Source organism: Nelumbo nucifera, chromosome 1, assembly GCF_055504915.1.
Source record: "Nelumbo nucifera cultivar China Antique chromosome 1, China Antique-T2T, whole genome shotgun sequence".
Classification (NCBI taxonomy): Eukaryota; Viridiplantae; Streptophyta; class Magnoliopsida; order Proteales; family Nelumbonaceae; genus Nelumbo; species Nelumbo nucifera.
In genome coordinates, this window is record NC_142649.1 from 41,820,174 (window position 1) to 41,835,310 (window position 15,137).

At 41.8% G+C, this 15,137-nt stretch overlaps 1 protein-coding gene across 3 annotated transcripts in view; it reads right to left on the reverse strand.

Annotated features, from left to right (window-relative positions):
- LOC104588542 (sodium/hydrogen exchanger 6) overlaps nt 1-9,775 on the reverse strand; it is a 77,435-nt gene extending 67,660 nt beyond the window's left edge. For 2 of the 3 annotated variants that reach the window (XM_088896560.1, XM_088896561.1), the window contains exons 1-6: nt 9,209-9,775; nt 8,872-8,923; nt 8,695-8,754; nt 8,521-8,545; nt 8,278-8,363; nt 8,079-8,190 (exon numbers count right to left, since the gene is read on the reverse strand). In XM_088896560.1, the coding sequence (XP_088752686.1) occupies nt 8,079-8,190; nt 8,278-8,363; nt 8,521-8,545; nt 8,695-8,754; nt 8,872-8,923; nt 9,209-9,404 (531 nt within the window). In that variant the 5' untranslated portion in view covers nt 9,405-9,775. The remainder of the gene's footprint in view (nt 1-8,078; nt 8,191-8,277; nt 8,364-8,520; nt 8,546-8,694; nt 8,755-8,871; nt 8,924-9,208) is intronic. The other variant, XM_010246504.3, reaches the window with a different exon arrangement.
- Nucleotides 9,776-15,137: the final 5,362 nt, after the last annotated feature.

Genomic DNA, 15,137 nt, shown 5'->3' on the forward strand with positions numbered 1-15,137 from the left:
AATTGCGGGTGGTGGATTCTTCTTTGGACTCTGCTTTGTCTACACCCCTGTCTCTGCCAATTTCTTCTTTACTGGATGAGTCCAAAGATGTTTTTGATATGCCTACGGGTTTACCCCCTACTCAGGCTACGGAGCATGCTATTGTCTTGCGTGAAGGCACTTCCCCTATCTCTGTTCGTCCTTACAGATACCCTTAGTTCCAGAAAGATGAAATTGAACGCCTTGTCTCTGAGATGCTGGCTGCGGGTATTATTCAGCCAAGTACCAGCCCCTACTCGAGCCCGATCCTTTTAGTCAAGAAAATGGACGAAAGCTGGCGTTTCTGTGTGGATTACCGAGCCCTTAACCGTGCCACGGTTGCGGATAAGTTTCCCATTCCGGTTATCGAAGAACTTCTCGATGAGCTTCATGGTGCTTCTATTTTCAGCAAAATTGATCTTAAATCGGGCTACCATCAGATTCGTGTCCGCAGTGAGGATATTCCCAAGAACGCATTTCGCACACACGAGAGCCATTATGAGTTCCTTGTCATGCCCTTCGGTCTTACTAATGCGCCATCAACTTTTCAGTCGTTAATGAATACTGTTTTCCATGATTTCCTCAGTCGCTTTGTTCTGGTGTTTTTCGATGATATTCTGGTTTATAGTGCTTCCGAAGCTGCCCATTTGGATCACCTTCAACAGGTCTTTTTTGTGTTGCGTGCCCACTGTCTTTTTGCTAACTCAAAGAAATGTATCTTTGCTCAGCTTGGCATTGAATACCTGGGTCATATTATCAGTGCGACTGGTGTTTCTGCCGATCCTTCTAAAATCCAGGCCATGGTTGATTGGCCCCAACCATCTTCACTTAAAGCTCTTCGCGGTTTTCTGGGACTTACGGGCTATTATCGTCGTTTTGTGCGTAACTACAGTAAAATAGCATGGCCATTGACACAACAGCTTAAAAAGGATGCCTTCTCATGGAATGCGGAAGCTGAGAATGCTTTTCAGGAGTTGAAACGGGCTATGACGACAGTACCTGTGTTGGCCCTTCCGGATTTTTTCCAACCCTTCTTGATTGAGACAGATGCATCCGGTGTGGGTCTCGGTGCGGTATTGATGCAGAATAATCGCCCTATAGCTTTTTATAGCCACAAGCTTCGTCCGGTTGCACAGTCTAAATCTGTTTACGAGCGTGAGTTAATGGCCATTGTCTTTGCCATTAAAAAGTGGCACCCCTATCTTCTTGGTAGGCGCTTTATTGTACGTACCGACCAGCGTAGTCTTAAGTATCTGTTGGAGCAACGGGTTGTCGAAGTAGAGCATCATAAGTGGCTCCTTAAACTTATGAATTATGATTTTGAGATTCAGTACAAACCTGGTACTGAAAATGCTGTGGCTGACGCTCTTTCCAGAGTTCCTGTTGAAATGCACTTAAATTCTCTTACAGTCCCTATTTTTCTTGATTTTGATGACCTTAAGGAGCAAGTTGATGCTGATTCTTTTTTGGCCAACATTAAAAATGTTATACAACAGGATCCTGCTGCCTATCCTGCCTACTCTTAGTTGGGGATCACCTTCGTTATCATGGTAAATTGGTTCTGCCTGCTTCTCCATTTATTCCCCTCTTACTTAAAGAGTTTCATTCCGATGTTGTGGGGGGTCACGCTGGTATCCGCCGGACATATCAGCATATAGCAGCTGAATTTTATTGGCGGGGGATAAAACGTTCTGTTCAGGAGTTTGTGCAGGCTTGTGATGTGTGCCAACGCAGTAAATATGAAGCCATGTCTCCTGCTGGCCTTTTGCAACCTTTACCCATTCCTGATCAGATCTGGGAGGATATTGCTATGGACTTTATTGAGGCTCTTCCTAAGTCTTAAGGGATTTTATACAATTATGGTGGTGGTCGATCGTGTCTCCAAGTACGCCCATTTCATCCCTCTCAGTCATCCTTTCTCAGCTCTCACGGTTGCTCAGGCTTTCTTACACAACATAGTTCGTTTACATGGCATTCCCCGATCAATTGTGTCTAATCGTGATAAAGTCTTTATGAGTTTCTTTTGGCGCGAGCTTTTCACTTTGCAAGGTTCAGAATTGCGTCGTAGTTCAGCTTACCATCCTCAGACGGATGGCCAATCAGAGGTGGTTAATCGCTGTTTAGAGACTTATTTGCATTGTTTTGTGGCTGATTCTCCCTCTCGCTGGTCTTCTTGGTTATCTTGGGCGGAATACAGCTATAATACCTCCTTTCACACTGTTGCTGGTATGACACCTTTTAAGGTGGTTTATGGGCGCGATCCTCCTCCATTAATCCGCTATGAGCTTGGTTCTACGACTAATGCTGATGTTGAAGTTGTTCTTCTTCAACGTGACGCTATACTTACTGAGCTGTGTGCTCATCTACACCGTGCACAACAAAAGATGAAAGACTCGGCGATGCGAGCCGGCGTGATGTGAATTTAGATGTCGGGGATTTGGTGTATGTGAGAGTGCGACCTTATCGCCAACAATCTATAGCTTGCCGAGTCCATGAAAAGCTTGCCCCTCGTTTTTATGGACCATTTGCTATTGTGGAAAGAATTGGTATTGTCGCTTATAAACTTCAACTTCCTCCAGAGGCACGGATTCACCCAGTTTTTCAGGTCTCGCAACTCAAAAAGGCGATTGGTAACCATATCTCTTCTCCTGTGATTCCTTCCACTCTATCTGCTGATATGGAGATGCTTGTGGAACCAGCTGTCGTGTGCGGTGTACGTCCATCCACTATGCCTAGAGTTACTGGTTTGGAAGTGCTTATTCATTGGCAGAACCTGCCTGATTTTGAAGATTCTTGAGAGCCTTTCGACTTGCTTCGAGACCAATTTCCTCATTTTAACCTTGAGGACAAGGTTAGACTTTGGGCAGCGGGTAATGATAGGCCCCCAATTATCCTTACATATGCTAGGAGAGGGAAAGGGCAGCATAAGCCAAGTCAACAGTCGGTTAAGGAGGGAAATGTTTAGATATTGGTGTGCTTATTGTAGCTATGCCAGCTGGGGCTTATTGTAGCTATGCCAGCTGGGCATTTCTAGAGGGAGTTAGTTATGATGTCAGGAGGGAATAAGAAGGTAGTTTCGGGATAGGGAGGGATCATTCTGTGTGTGAGGAATATTTTGAGTGTTTGGGAGAGCCGGCGGTCTCTCGAAGAACCGACCAACTGTTATTACTTTCCATTGAATGAATACAAGTTTCTTTTCATTTGAGCTGTGTGTCTGAGAATTGTGTCTGAGATCCCCGGGACATATCAGAGTTGTCCTCCTAGGCAAGACCTTCATTCCCATTCTTGAGCAATGTGGGACTTGGGACAAAACTAAACGGTAAGACTCATCATTAAGTGCTCCCAATGTTTTAAAAGCACAAGGGCCAATTTGCGCCCGAGGCGAGAGGCACAAGGCAAGGTGCGCACCTTTTTTAAGCAAGGCGCAAAAATACAAAAAAATTTGCTAAAAAATCAGAAAATTTCAAAAAAGTGCCAAAAAATTAAAAAAAAAATCAAAAATATTAAACATAATATTAATAAGAAATATAAACTTAAATTTTAAAGTTAATGGTTTAAAAAACCTATTATCTAAAATTAAAGTAAATAAACTTAAAGTGCCAAAAAATTAAAAAAAAAATCAAAAATATTAAATATAATATTAATAAGAAATATAAACTTAAATTTTAAAGTTAATGGTTTAAAAAACCTATTATCTAAAATTAAAGTAAATAAACTTAAAATGTAAAACATATTCAAATGAAAATTTAAAAATAAAATCAAACATATAAAACATTTCCAAGCATGTAAAGCCCACAATCTCTTTTTTTTTCCTCAATTGCAATACTTAAAGTAGTAAATGTGATGTAAAACATATTATATTCCTGATTCTACAAGTCGCCTTTGTGCCACGCCCCTCGAGACAAAAAATAACAATTTTATAATTTCAATTGCCTTTCAAGAAGATATTTTACTAAGATGAATGAATGAATAACATTGGCAAATAGCGCCTTGGCCCAGCCACTAGGTTCAAAAAAAGCAAAAAAAACGTACAATTTTCAAAAGGCACATGCCTGGGTCCTAGGTGTGCACCTTTTGAAAGTGCTGCGCCTAAGACCTAGGTGAGGCGCCTACCTTAAAATGCGCCTCGCCTATGCGCCTAAGTGCACCTTTTAAATCACTAGTTGTTCCATGTCCCACATTGCTCAAGAATGGAAATGAAGGCCTTGCCTTCATCTATAAAAGGATAGGTAATCCAATCTAAACCAAGTTTTAGAATTAAATGAGGCCCATTCATTTATTTTTTATGCAATAGGCCCAAGATCTAGCTAAAACAAGCCTAGTTTAGGCTTGTGCAATGTTTTCTTCATGTATTACATATTGTTTAATTTAAAATTTTTTCAAATAATTAATTTTTTTAGGCCCAGATAGCCAATAAGCCTAGGCTGGGACCATGTAGGGTCAGGCCTAGGCTTGTAATTTAGGCTTGGGATGCAGCCATGCAGGCCAAGCCAGGAGTTAGGATTAAAGATGTAACTACATCTTGAAAGGGATCCCGCCTACAACCAAAGAGAGAACAAAAAACTCCGAAATGCAATGCATAAAAGGGCAGGATATTAATAAATGGGATAAGGATTCACTACTAGCCTTACACATAAAGCACATAAAGGCAAACATTAGGCCTTCTTCTCCTCAGCATATCACAAGTATTTATCTTACAAAGAAAAACTTCCTAGTAGAAAGCTTGAATCTTAGGTAGAACAGGCTTACCCCAAATTTCTTTCACAAGGAAGTCTACCCCTAGGTAGTTAGGTAGAGTGAAAACCATTAGGAGAGACTGACCAAATCCTAGAACCCTCTACATTTTGATCCAAAAAAACTAACTCCAGCATGCCATGTAGCTGAATAAGAAAAACACATTCATTCTCCCTTAGGACTTTCCTGAAGCCAAGGTCCCAATTTATTCCTTGGGGAGATGGAATTCCCAATCTGGACACAGTTTCACCTTTCAAGTTAGAGAGGGTATAAAGCAAAGGGAACTACATTTTAAGAGAGGCTTCTCCCCAGCCAAAAATTGAGAAGACCTCAAAAATTGATTTCCAAGGAGAGGAACTTTTTTTTTGATAAATGATTGATAATTTATTCATGATAATCAGAATGAAATTACAATACAGCCTGCCCAAAGGAGAGGCACAAGCTGGTACCTCTCCACAACAACATCAAAGTACTACATCAGACTAGGAAATGAAAGTTTACAGAGCTGCCCAGAATAAATGTTACCTTGATACCCCTTGCTTAGCTAACCCATCCGCTATGGTATTAGCTGTTCTACCCACCCACTGATAATTAACAGTCATGATCCTTGAAAACCAATTAGTTTTGCTCATAATATCCCTATAGCACCAAATAACTGAAGCTGGATTTTTTAACCAACCCACAACGACTTTGGAGTCTCCTTCAATAAGCAAATTCTGAACTCCTAATCAGTCTACAATCTGAATACCTTGTACTGCCGCTAGAAGCTCAGCTCTAATAGAGTCTCCTATACCCACGGAGCCTGAGAATAAAGTTAATATATTACTATCTTTATCACTCAACACCCCACCTATCCCTGATGGACCTGGATTTCCTTGGCTGCTACCATCAAAATTCAGCTTTGTCCAGCCTCCTGAAGGAGGCACCCACACAGTTGGTACCCTGTTCTTCCTGTTACTGCTACTAGCCACAACAATCCAGTTCCTCCAAATGTCATCAAAGGAATATATTTTAAAGGAATCCAATGATCTCAGCCAATGGATTGCCCTAGTCAAAATGCAATCCTTTACGTTCTTAATATTTCTCTCCTCTTGGAAAATCCTTGCATTTCTTTCTTCCCAAATTGTTCACAAAGCAACAACTCTAATGCACCTCCACATTGTTTTACCAATTTTTGTGGGCCACACAAAGAAGGGTCAAAAATCTGATCTATGGCTGTGATCAAATTCCATCTGCAACCAAACAAAGCAAAGATCCAACCCCAAATAGCATCAAAAAAAGAATAGGTTAAAAGTAAGTGAGAGCAATCCTCACCATTAGCCCTGCAAAGTACACACCAATTAGGAGACAGACACATAGAAGGCCTTCTCTTCTACAATAAGTCTAAAGTGTTGATTTTCCTATAGAACACCTCCCAGCAGAAAATAATAATTTTAGGAGGTACAGGTTTAGACCAAATCTCCTTAGCTGGGAAACCCACTTGTCCCGAGGGAGAGCAAAGGGACTTAAAGAAGGAGGCACACGCAATGTTTTAAAAGCGCAAGGCACAAGGCGCGTGCCTTTTTGAGGCAAGGCGCACAATTTTAAAAAAATGCAAAAAATTCAAAAAAAAATGCAAAAAATTCAAAAGAAATCAAAAAATTATAAAATATAATATTAATAAAAATATTAACTTAAGTTTTAAAATAAATGTTTCAAAAAACCTATTATCTAAAATTAAAATACATAAATATAATATGTAAAGCATATTCAAATGAGAATTTAAAAATGAAATCAAACATATAAAACATTTTCAAGCATATAAAACCCACAATCTCTTTTTTTTTCTCAATTGCATCAAGTAGCTAATGTGATATATTACATTCCTAATTCTACAAGCCGCCTTTGTGCCACACCCCTCGAGGCAAGCCCAAACAAGTCCATGTTAGGGTCTTAAATTCTTAGATTTCACAGTGGCCAGACTCAAAAAAAGGGAAAAGGCGGCAAATTTTCATAAGGCGCAAGGTGCACCAGGCGTGCGCCTTTTGAATGGGCTGCGCCTAGGACCTGGGCGAAGCACCTACCCTAAAATGTGCCTCGCCTGAGCGCCTAGGCACGCCTGAGGCATGCCTTTTAAATCACTAGGCACACGTGAAGTAACCTTTTGGATTAGGGGACCAAAGTCTCACATCAGATCTTAAAGAGTCCAGAAAAACACTTTCGAGTAGTGACAAAAGGTCTAAAACACAAGAGTGTTCATGACCCCTCAAGCCCCTACGAAACCCAAAGTCCCAATTCAAAGAAGATGGAGAAACAGATGTTGGAAAAAAGTGAGAGATTGCTTTACCCTTGTAACGAGAAAGGGAATAGAGAGAAGGGAAATTGTCCTTAAGGGCAGAATGGACCACCCAAATGTCTTCCCAGAACAAAACAGAAGTACCAGAATTGACATCATACCTGATACAGTTGAGGAAAAAAGGGAGAATACTATGAATTGCTTTCCAAGGAGTTGCCAACGTGACTCGACGCGATACACCAGCATCCCATCCATTTCCTGAACTATGTATACTATCTATCACCTCATGCCATAGTCTCTCCTGTTCTAAGGGCCATCTCCACAACCATTTTCCTAGGAGTGCTTTATTCTTCAAAACTAAATTCCCCAGTCCCAACCCACCCTCCTCAAAAGCATGTTGCTACTTCAGTCCCTAAATGCTCCTCCAATTCCTGATACTCCCAGATTTCCTAAACTGCACCCATCAAGGTTGAGCTTCAGCCTTCCCTAGCCTCAGCAACCCAAGAAGTTCATAAATGGGGGAAATGTTCAGGGTAGTAATGTTATCCTGGCTATTTACTCCTGTTCAATTAGGTTTGGAGACTCGACTAGGGTCAATTTATTAGTACTACATAGGGATCAAAGTTGGGCAAAAATTCAAACTGCAGAAAAGTGGTGGTACAAGGTGACCAAGGTTGTAGTGGGATGGCTGAGAGACAGCAGAATGGGCTCTTGGAAATGCAGGCATATAATGAGAGAAGGAAAGATGTTTGGTGGGGAGATCAAAACTACATTCATTTGGACCAACAAATTAGTTTGGCTGATTCATTGGCCAAATGGAGTTAATAGAAGTCTAGAACTGAACTGTTTGGGGGGATGACTTTCCAGGAACATAATCAGCAACTGTAGGCGAAACAGTGTAAATGCAGAGTTATGTAGCAGAACTAGCCTATATGTGACGAGGTGCTTTGCACAACTGATTGTAATCCATTCCTTTTAACATTAATAAAATACTAAATGTTACCAAACAAAACAATAATTAAAAAAAAAAAAAAAACAAAGAATAACCTACTTGAAATATGGATAACACTGTGACAGGATCAGTTGCTGAAATGAGAGCTCCAAACATTAGACATTCAACGAAGGGCAGTCCGTACATGAGGAACATCACTCCACCAAGATAACTGAAACATGTAGAAACTTGGTGAAACACAAAGTGTCACATGTTCGATGACAAAGATAAAGGTTACTGTGAGAAAGATAATACTAACACTAAAACCCCTGTAACAATTGAAGCAATAAATGTCCCCAGAATAGCAAATGTCACAATTGCTCCAAAGTTTGAAAAGAACGGTTTCTGCAAGTACAAACACAGGTTGATAACATATCAGATGCAAACTTGGAATTAAAGTACCAGGTTTCTTTTGAGAAAGCAAAGTCTGTATTGTATTCATATTTCAGAATCTCAATAAGGATTATAGAATATCAACTTCAGGAAGAAATTAGGAACTTACAGGTGATAAACTGAAACCCGATTGAGTAAGCAGAAAAGGTCAAGAGAAACAAAAAATTCTGCCCTACCAAAAGTAAAAAGCATTCGAAGCAACTTTAAACCTAAATTTCTTTGATAAAGGAATATCAGTTTTGTTAAAAAAAATGAATGGTTAAAAACTTTCTGGTATGGATATAAAATGATTGGAGGTAACAAAAATAGGAAGAAGAATTCCTCGTGGAAATTGAACCATGCCCTGCAAAACAAATACGAAATACCACCCGCCAGTCTCAATAGTCAATTAACTTTATAATTTAATAAAATAACCACATAGGGAAAAAATTGGTGAAATAGCCAACAAATAAAGCAGAACCTGATGCTTGTTTCTGTATTTGAAATGTTAGCAAGCCCACCAACAGTCAAACCTGCAAACAAACGCATTTAGCAATCGTCAGCCGATTTTGGTAGTCATCCGAACGGATTTTGAGCATGGAATTTAGTACTTTAGGACCAATTTATCAATGAGACAGTAGACCCAATGGATTTTCGGCAGAAACTGTCAATTAGAAAAAAGAAAAACAACAAAGGGAGAAAGAAAGGTAGGATAACAGGAAAGTCCTAAAGTAGCAATCAACTGACTGCTGAAGAGGAGAAGCTGAACGATGATAGAAAACGGAAACATTTAAGAAGGGGACGGGAAGGAATACTACCGATCAAGAGAGAAGCACTGGCTTCGGGTAGATAATAGAACTTGTGGCGCCTCAGGACATGACCGAGGACAAAGGAGAGAACGAGCATCATGATCTGGAGTAAGATGCCCACTCCTGCCGCCTGCTGCTCCGTCCCATGACTCCCGGCCGGATTAGCAGGAGATATCTGCAGCTCCTCCATAACCGAATCCGGCATCGATCAGGAAGATTTTCCTCTTCTGATTCTTTCCTTCACCTCGCCTATACGGAAGGATCCAAAAGATTACCCACTGCTTCAATAAAAAGATCAGTCTAGCTGTGTTTATGCCGTCGATGTTTTAAAAAACGATCCGTCGAACGATCAGACGTTCAGATCGGACCAGTCCTAAGACTCCTAACATTTTGGGGCGCGTTCCACTGGTTGTTTGCTTTTTTGCTGTTTTGTGTGACAGTCAGTTCCCAGCCAGCCACAAAACGCCGAAACCCTTTTTTTCGTCAAAAAGGTTGGAAATTTTATGTTAAAAACACAGCAATACCTATGATGATCGATGAGAGAAGAGTATATTACCGGAAGAACTTTATTTTATTGGGCTGAGAAAGGTTGGATTATAAGGAAAAAATATTTTCTCAGCTACTTATAATAAGTTTATTTGATGAGAAAATTTGTATGAAAAAAAGGGTAAATTACAATGACCCCTGTATTATTGGTCAGACCCCTTTTTTTTTATGATAAAGGCCCCCTCGACTTTTATGTTGTGACAAATGACTCCTTGGCCGTTAAATCAGTTAACTAAAGATAGTAAATTATCAAAGTATTCCACTAAACTTTTCAAATTTTATTTTTCTTGTCATTCTCTCTTGAAACCTAAAGCTTTGTTTGGAATTAGCGTAAATCAAGACCGATGTAAAAGTTTACACCGGTTCGGTTTTGTTGACGTTTAGAAAAGTGTAAATGAAGATCGATGCAAAACTCCATTCCGATTTAGATTTATTGGCGTTAGTGGAGTTTTACTCATCAAGATAAAGTTTTACATTAATTATCGATGTAAATACTACATTGATTATATCGAGGTAAAACTTTACACTTTTTATCACAATTTTCAAAATGTAACAGTCACCTATTATATTTCAGTGTAAAATGTCATTAGTGTACTACAAATAATGACATTTTACACCGGATCCAAACAAAGCATAACTAACCCCAAAATAGTGGGTCCCCTTCTTATAGGCTTCCTATGAAATGGGCAGCGAAGAGGCCTCACCATAAGAACCCATTCATCCCTTTATCACTGAATTGTGCACGCCCACCACGTCAGACGAAGCATTGATGACTGCAAATAATGATTCGCATACTACAGTTGTGGGTACTGAAACGAAGGCACTCCTTCATGATGGTTGTGATGTAACAGGGGATATGGATAACTTACCTAGTGATGTAGCGCGATTTGGCAGCTCTCATGTGGCAAATGACTCAGATGTTGAATCGGATGTTCACTGTTGACGACCAAGCTAAGGCTGGCTGAGCTATGTAATTTTGCAAGAGAGAGAATTAGAGTACCCGAGTTGCTTTTACCTGGGCTGGGCACTCCGATGCTTAACTTAGCAAAGAGTTTTTAGAAGTTCTTAAGAGATTAGAGAATGCGGAAGATTAATCGCGCGTACCTCTTCAGGTGGAAATGAGACCTTTATATAGTTGTGAGTGATCAAAGACCTCTTGTAATGGGTCCTAGGCCCTCGTAGAGCCATTTCCATTAAGTCAGGAGAGTAATGATGTCGATTACGTCATCTACGCAAAGGGTTGAGGTCCATCCGATTGACTCTGATGCACATGATACGGGAAGGCTAACCTAACGATCGACTCATTAATATTCCAGAGAATTCGGTCTATCAACAGATCTATGTGACAAGTCAGCGAGCATGCCTCGTAGGTTGCCAATAGTACTTTTCTTAGCTCAGTCGATCTTTAAGATAGGTCACCCCTTATTTGGAGGTCCTTCAGGTCAGCCAAGCCGAAGTACTTTAGGTCGGCCCTATGAGGAGCTACCAGTTGACTTGCTGAGGTGATCTACTTACTCAACGCCAAGGTGTCACTTGAAAACCACGTGTGATGATGTCATTCAGAGGACCAAATTACCCCTCATCAATTCCCCCACTCCCGAGTCAGCGTTAGCTCGGTGGAGGGACTAGCTCTCAATATGGTAATTGGTCCGGCTGGTTCATAGGTTGCTCGGCTTGCTCACCTGATCCGGGTCAAGAATAGGCAAGATTGTGGCAAATTCAAATTTTAAAATTTTGAAAGGGGCGCGCAAAGTTCAAAATTCAAATAGCCCGCATGTGGCGATGCCTTCTCAACCGCCGATTTGCTGGCAGGGCGCCTCAGTTGTTGATTTTTCTTCCCAGTAAACTATAAATAGGAGGTCCCCACCAAGGTCCCACTCGCACTATTTTTGGAGCCTTCACTGAGGGAGAGAGTGACCGATCGGAGGAGAGCTCAATCAAGGTGTTGCTGCTCGTTCGTGCTGTTGGAGTCTATTTGTCGCTGGTGTTGGTTTTCTGTTTCCCATCAACTGGTGAGTCACTTCCTTTATAGCTATGTCTTCTGGTCCTTCTGAGGGTAGATCACTGAACTTTAGGTGGGTGAGAGGGGAGAGCTTGTCACGAGACCAAGAGGGTTCTCAGGCCGAGACCTCAACATCTCAACCAGAGGCGGAGGTGGAGGCCTATGAAGAGGAATCCCCGTTCGGTCATTCCGAGTTAATCGGCGAGCGTATAGTTGAGTTGTACACCCTATATTAGATACCTAGTGAGTTTGACTACATCCAGCACGACCTTGATCACTTCCCGTGGAGTCACGGCCGAGATGAGGTCTGTTTCTTTGAGGAGGCGCTAGTCGCCGACCTCCACTTTCCCTTGCGTCATTTTAATCCCTACTATTCTTTCGTATTATGGTGTTTCTTTAGGTCAGCTCCACCTTAATGTAGTCCAAACACTGGTAGGGTTGATTTCCTTGTGCCATCATCACAATTTTCCTTTAGACTTAGATGTTTTTTTCGAGCTATGTGTCATGAAGAAAGTCCCCCACGTACCCTACTATTTTTACCCTCCTTTCCTCTGTGGTTACAAGCTGTTAGATGGCTTTCCCTTAAAGGTTAAATATAGGAACAACAAAAACTTCTTCCTTTCTCATAGTATTGGCTAGAACACGAACACTATATGGCGAAGGGATTGCTGGAAATTCAGCGTAGAGTTCGACGAAGAGTTGTGACTTGAGGTTCAACGCCTCGCGCACCGAAAGTTTCAAGTAGAAAACTTTTTGGCCGAGTATATGCTTATTGGGGTCAACCTGAGCCATGTAGGTAGGTTGGCAAACACGCCCTTTGTATTTTGCTTTGGAATTTAATTTTAACTCAGCTAACGTCTCCATTGCCTTTCTTCAGATATGGCAAGCATGGAATCACTTCTAGCGGCATCAAAGAAGAAGGCATCTAGGAAAAAAGAGGAGGGTTGAACGCTCGTCAATGGAGGGTATCTCGGCTAGTGCCGAGGTGAGGTCGGCGGCATTCGCACTTAATGTTGTCAACCTTGAGGGAGACAGCGACTCTATGAGCACTAATCAGGTCCCTATGGATCCTACCGCCTCTTAATTTCAAGTCAGCCAAGAAGAACGTCTTGCTGGTCCTTACCCTTCTGACATACCCCGCTTCGTCCTGAACATCAATGTTTCTATGCTCGACCACCTTAATGATCTCCAGGTGGCTCTTTGGATGGGGAGAGGTATGCTCCTACCCGAGGATGTGCAGTACTATCGCGGCTTAGACCTAGCTAAGGTTGGCGCTAGGATGAATTGGTGCATCCTCCAGGTTCGTCTCTTTCTTTTTAAAGCTTCTATTCTCTTGTTCTATGGCCCTTGTACTAACTGTATTTTTTCTTCTTTTGGTAGGCAAATGCTATGGGCCAGTTTCTGTTGAATTAGGTCACCTCAGTCTGGAGAGAGAGGCATGAGCTGCAGGCGAACATTGATGCTCTACAGTCTCAAATGCAGTGGATTCAACTTATCGATGAAGAAGATCACCAATGATTCATCAAGCTGAGTGGTGAGATGTAGTGCGAGCTGAACGAGTCCAAGGAGACCATTGCTGCCCAAAAATGCTAGTTGGAAGAGAGGTGGATGCTGAAGATATCCATTGGGCCAAGATTGCAATTGTCAAACGTTTTCGCCATTCCCCCGAGTATGCCCAGGAGAAGGTCGATAAAGCAATTCCCACAATGAGAAGTGGATTTAAGCTTTGTCGCTACTACTTGAAGACTTTGCACCTCGACTTCGACTTCGGCACTCTGGCTGTCAATGATGTGTCGGATGAGTTGGCTGTGTAGGTTGACCACGACCCTTTAACTCCTAATGAAGATGAGGAGGAAGTCAATGGAGAAGAGGGTGGAGGGGACGATAATGTCGATGACAAGTTGTAGGGCGGTGTGACAACTCGGTCAGTCGTGATGTTTGGTGTCTCCTTTTTTGATGATGTTTTCGGGAGCCTGCACACGTAAGGTGTTTCTTGGGGCCTGTGTGCTCCATTTACAAACTTTACCATTTGAGGGTTCTCTTTTTTTGATGTACCTATTTTGCAGTCTTAATGAAATTTGCTTTAATACACAATGCTCTGAAATTTCCGTCTTGCTAAGGTATTATGTCGCACAAGCTATCTTTGACCAACTTGTCTGTAGGAGTGGTTCAGCTTAGGGGTCTTAGAGCTAGAAAGGCGATTAGGGATTCCCCTCAAATATTATTTGGCTGAGCTAGTGGGAGGTCAGCCTGGGTGCCTTATTGCTGAAAAGTGATTTGGCATCCCTTAGGCTTCTTTTGGCTGAGTTGTTGGGAGGTCGGCCCAGCCGCCTAGGTGCCTTAGTGTTGAAAAGCAATGTGACTTCCCTTATGCTTCTTTTGGTTGAGTTGCTAGGAGGTTGGCATGGGTCCCTTAGTGCTAAAAAGCGATGTGGCACCCCTTAGGCTTCTTTTGGCCGAGCTGCTGGGAGATCGGCCGGGGTGCCTTAGTGCTAAAAAGTGATTTGGCATCTCTTAAGCTTCTTTTGGCCGAGCTGCTAGAAGTTGGCCTAGGTGCCTTAGTCCAGAAAAGCAATTTGGCGTCCCTTAGGCTTTATTTTCATACTCAATGAAATTTCAAAAATCCGGGACATTGCTCAAAACACTTCTTTTCACAGATAATATCTCCTTAAGTTATCTATATTCCATGCACGGGGTACCAACTTCCCCTCCAATGTTTCAAGCTCGTATGCGTTTTCACCAATTACTCTGAAGACTCTATAAGGGCCTTCCCAATTCAGGCCTAGCTTTCCTACACCGGGCTTTGGCACCATAACCTTCCTGAGTACTAGGCCGCCAACTTTACATTGGTGTCTCTTGACTCGGGCATTATAGTATAGAGCCACTCGCTGTTGGTATGCTGCGGTCCGAAAGTAGGCAAGATCACAAAATTGTTTTATCATGTCAAGGCTAGTCTATAGATCATCCTCATTGGTTTCTTCATCATAAGTCTCGGATCGTAAGATCGGCACTTCGATTTTCGTTGGGATCACATCTTCAGTTCTGTATGTCAGGTTGAAATGCGTTTCACCAGTTGCCATCTTGATAGTTGTTCTGTAGGCCCATAACACGCTAGGCAGCTTGTCCACCCACAAACCTTTAGCTCGGGAAAGCCGAGCTTTAAGCCAATAGAGTATCACCTTGTTTGTTACCTCGGCCTGGCCGTTAGCTTGAGGATGAGCGACTGAGGTGAAGTTTTGATGTATATCCATCTCCATGTACCGGTTTTGAAATTTGATGCCTTCAAATTGTTCGCCGTTGTCCGAGTACTTTTGGTAACCTGAATCTGCATATGATGTTTATCTGAAAGAATTTATGCATGTTCCGAGTTGTACTGGTTACCAGTGGCTC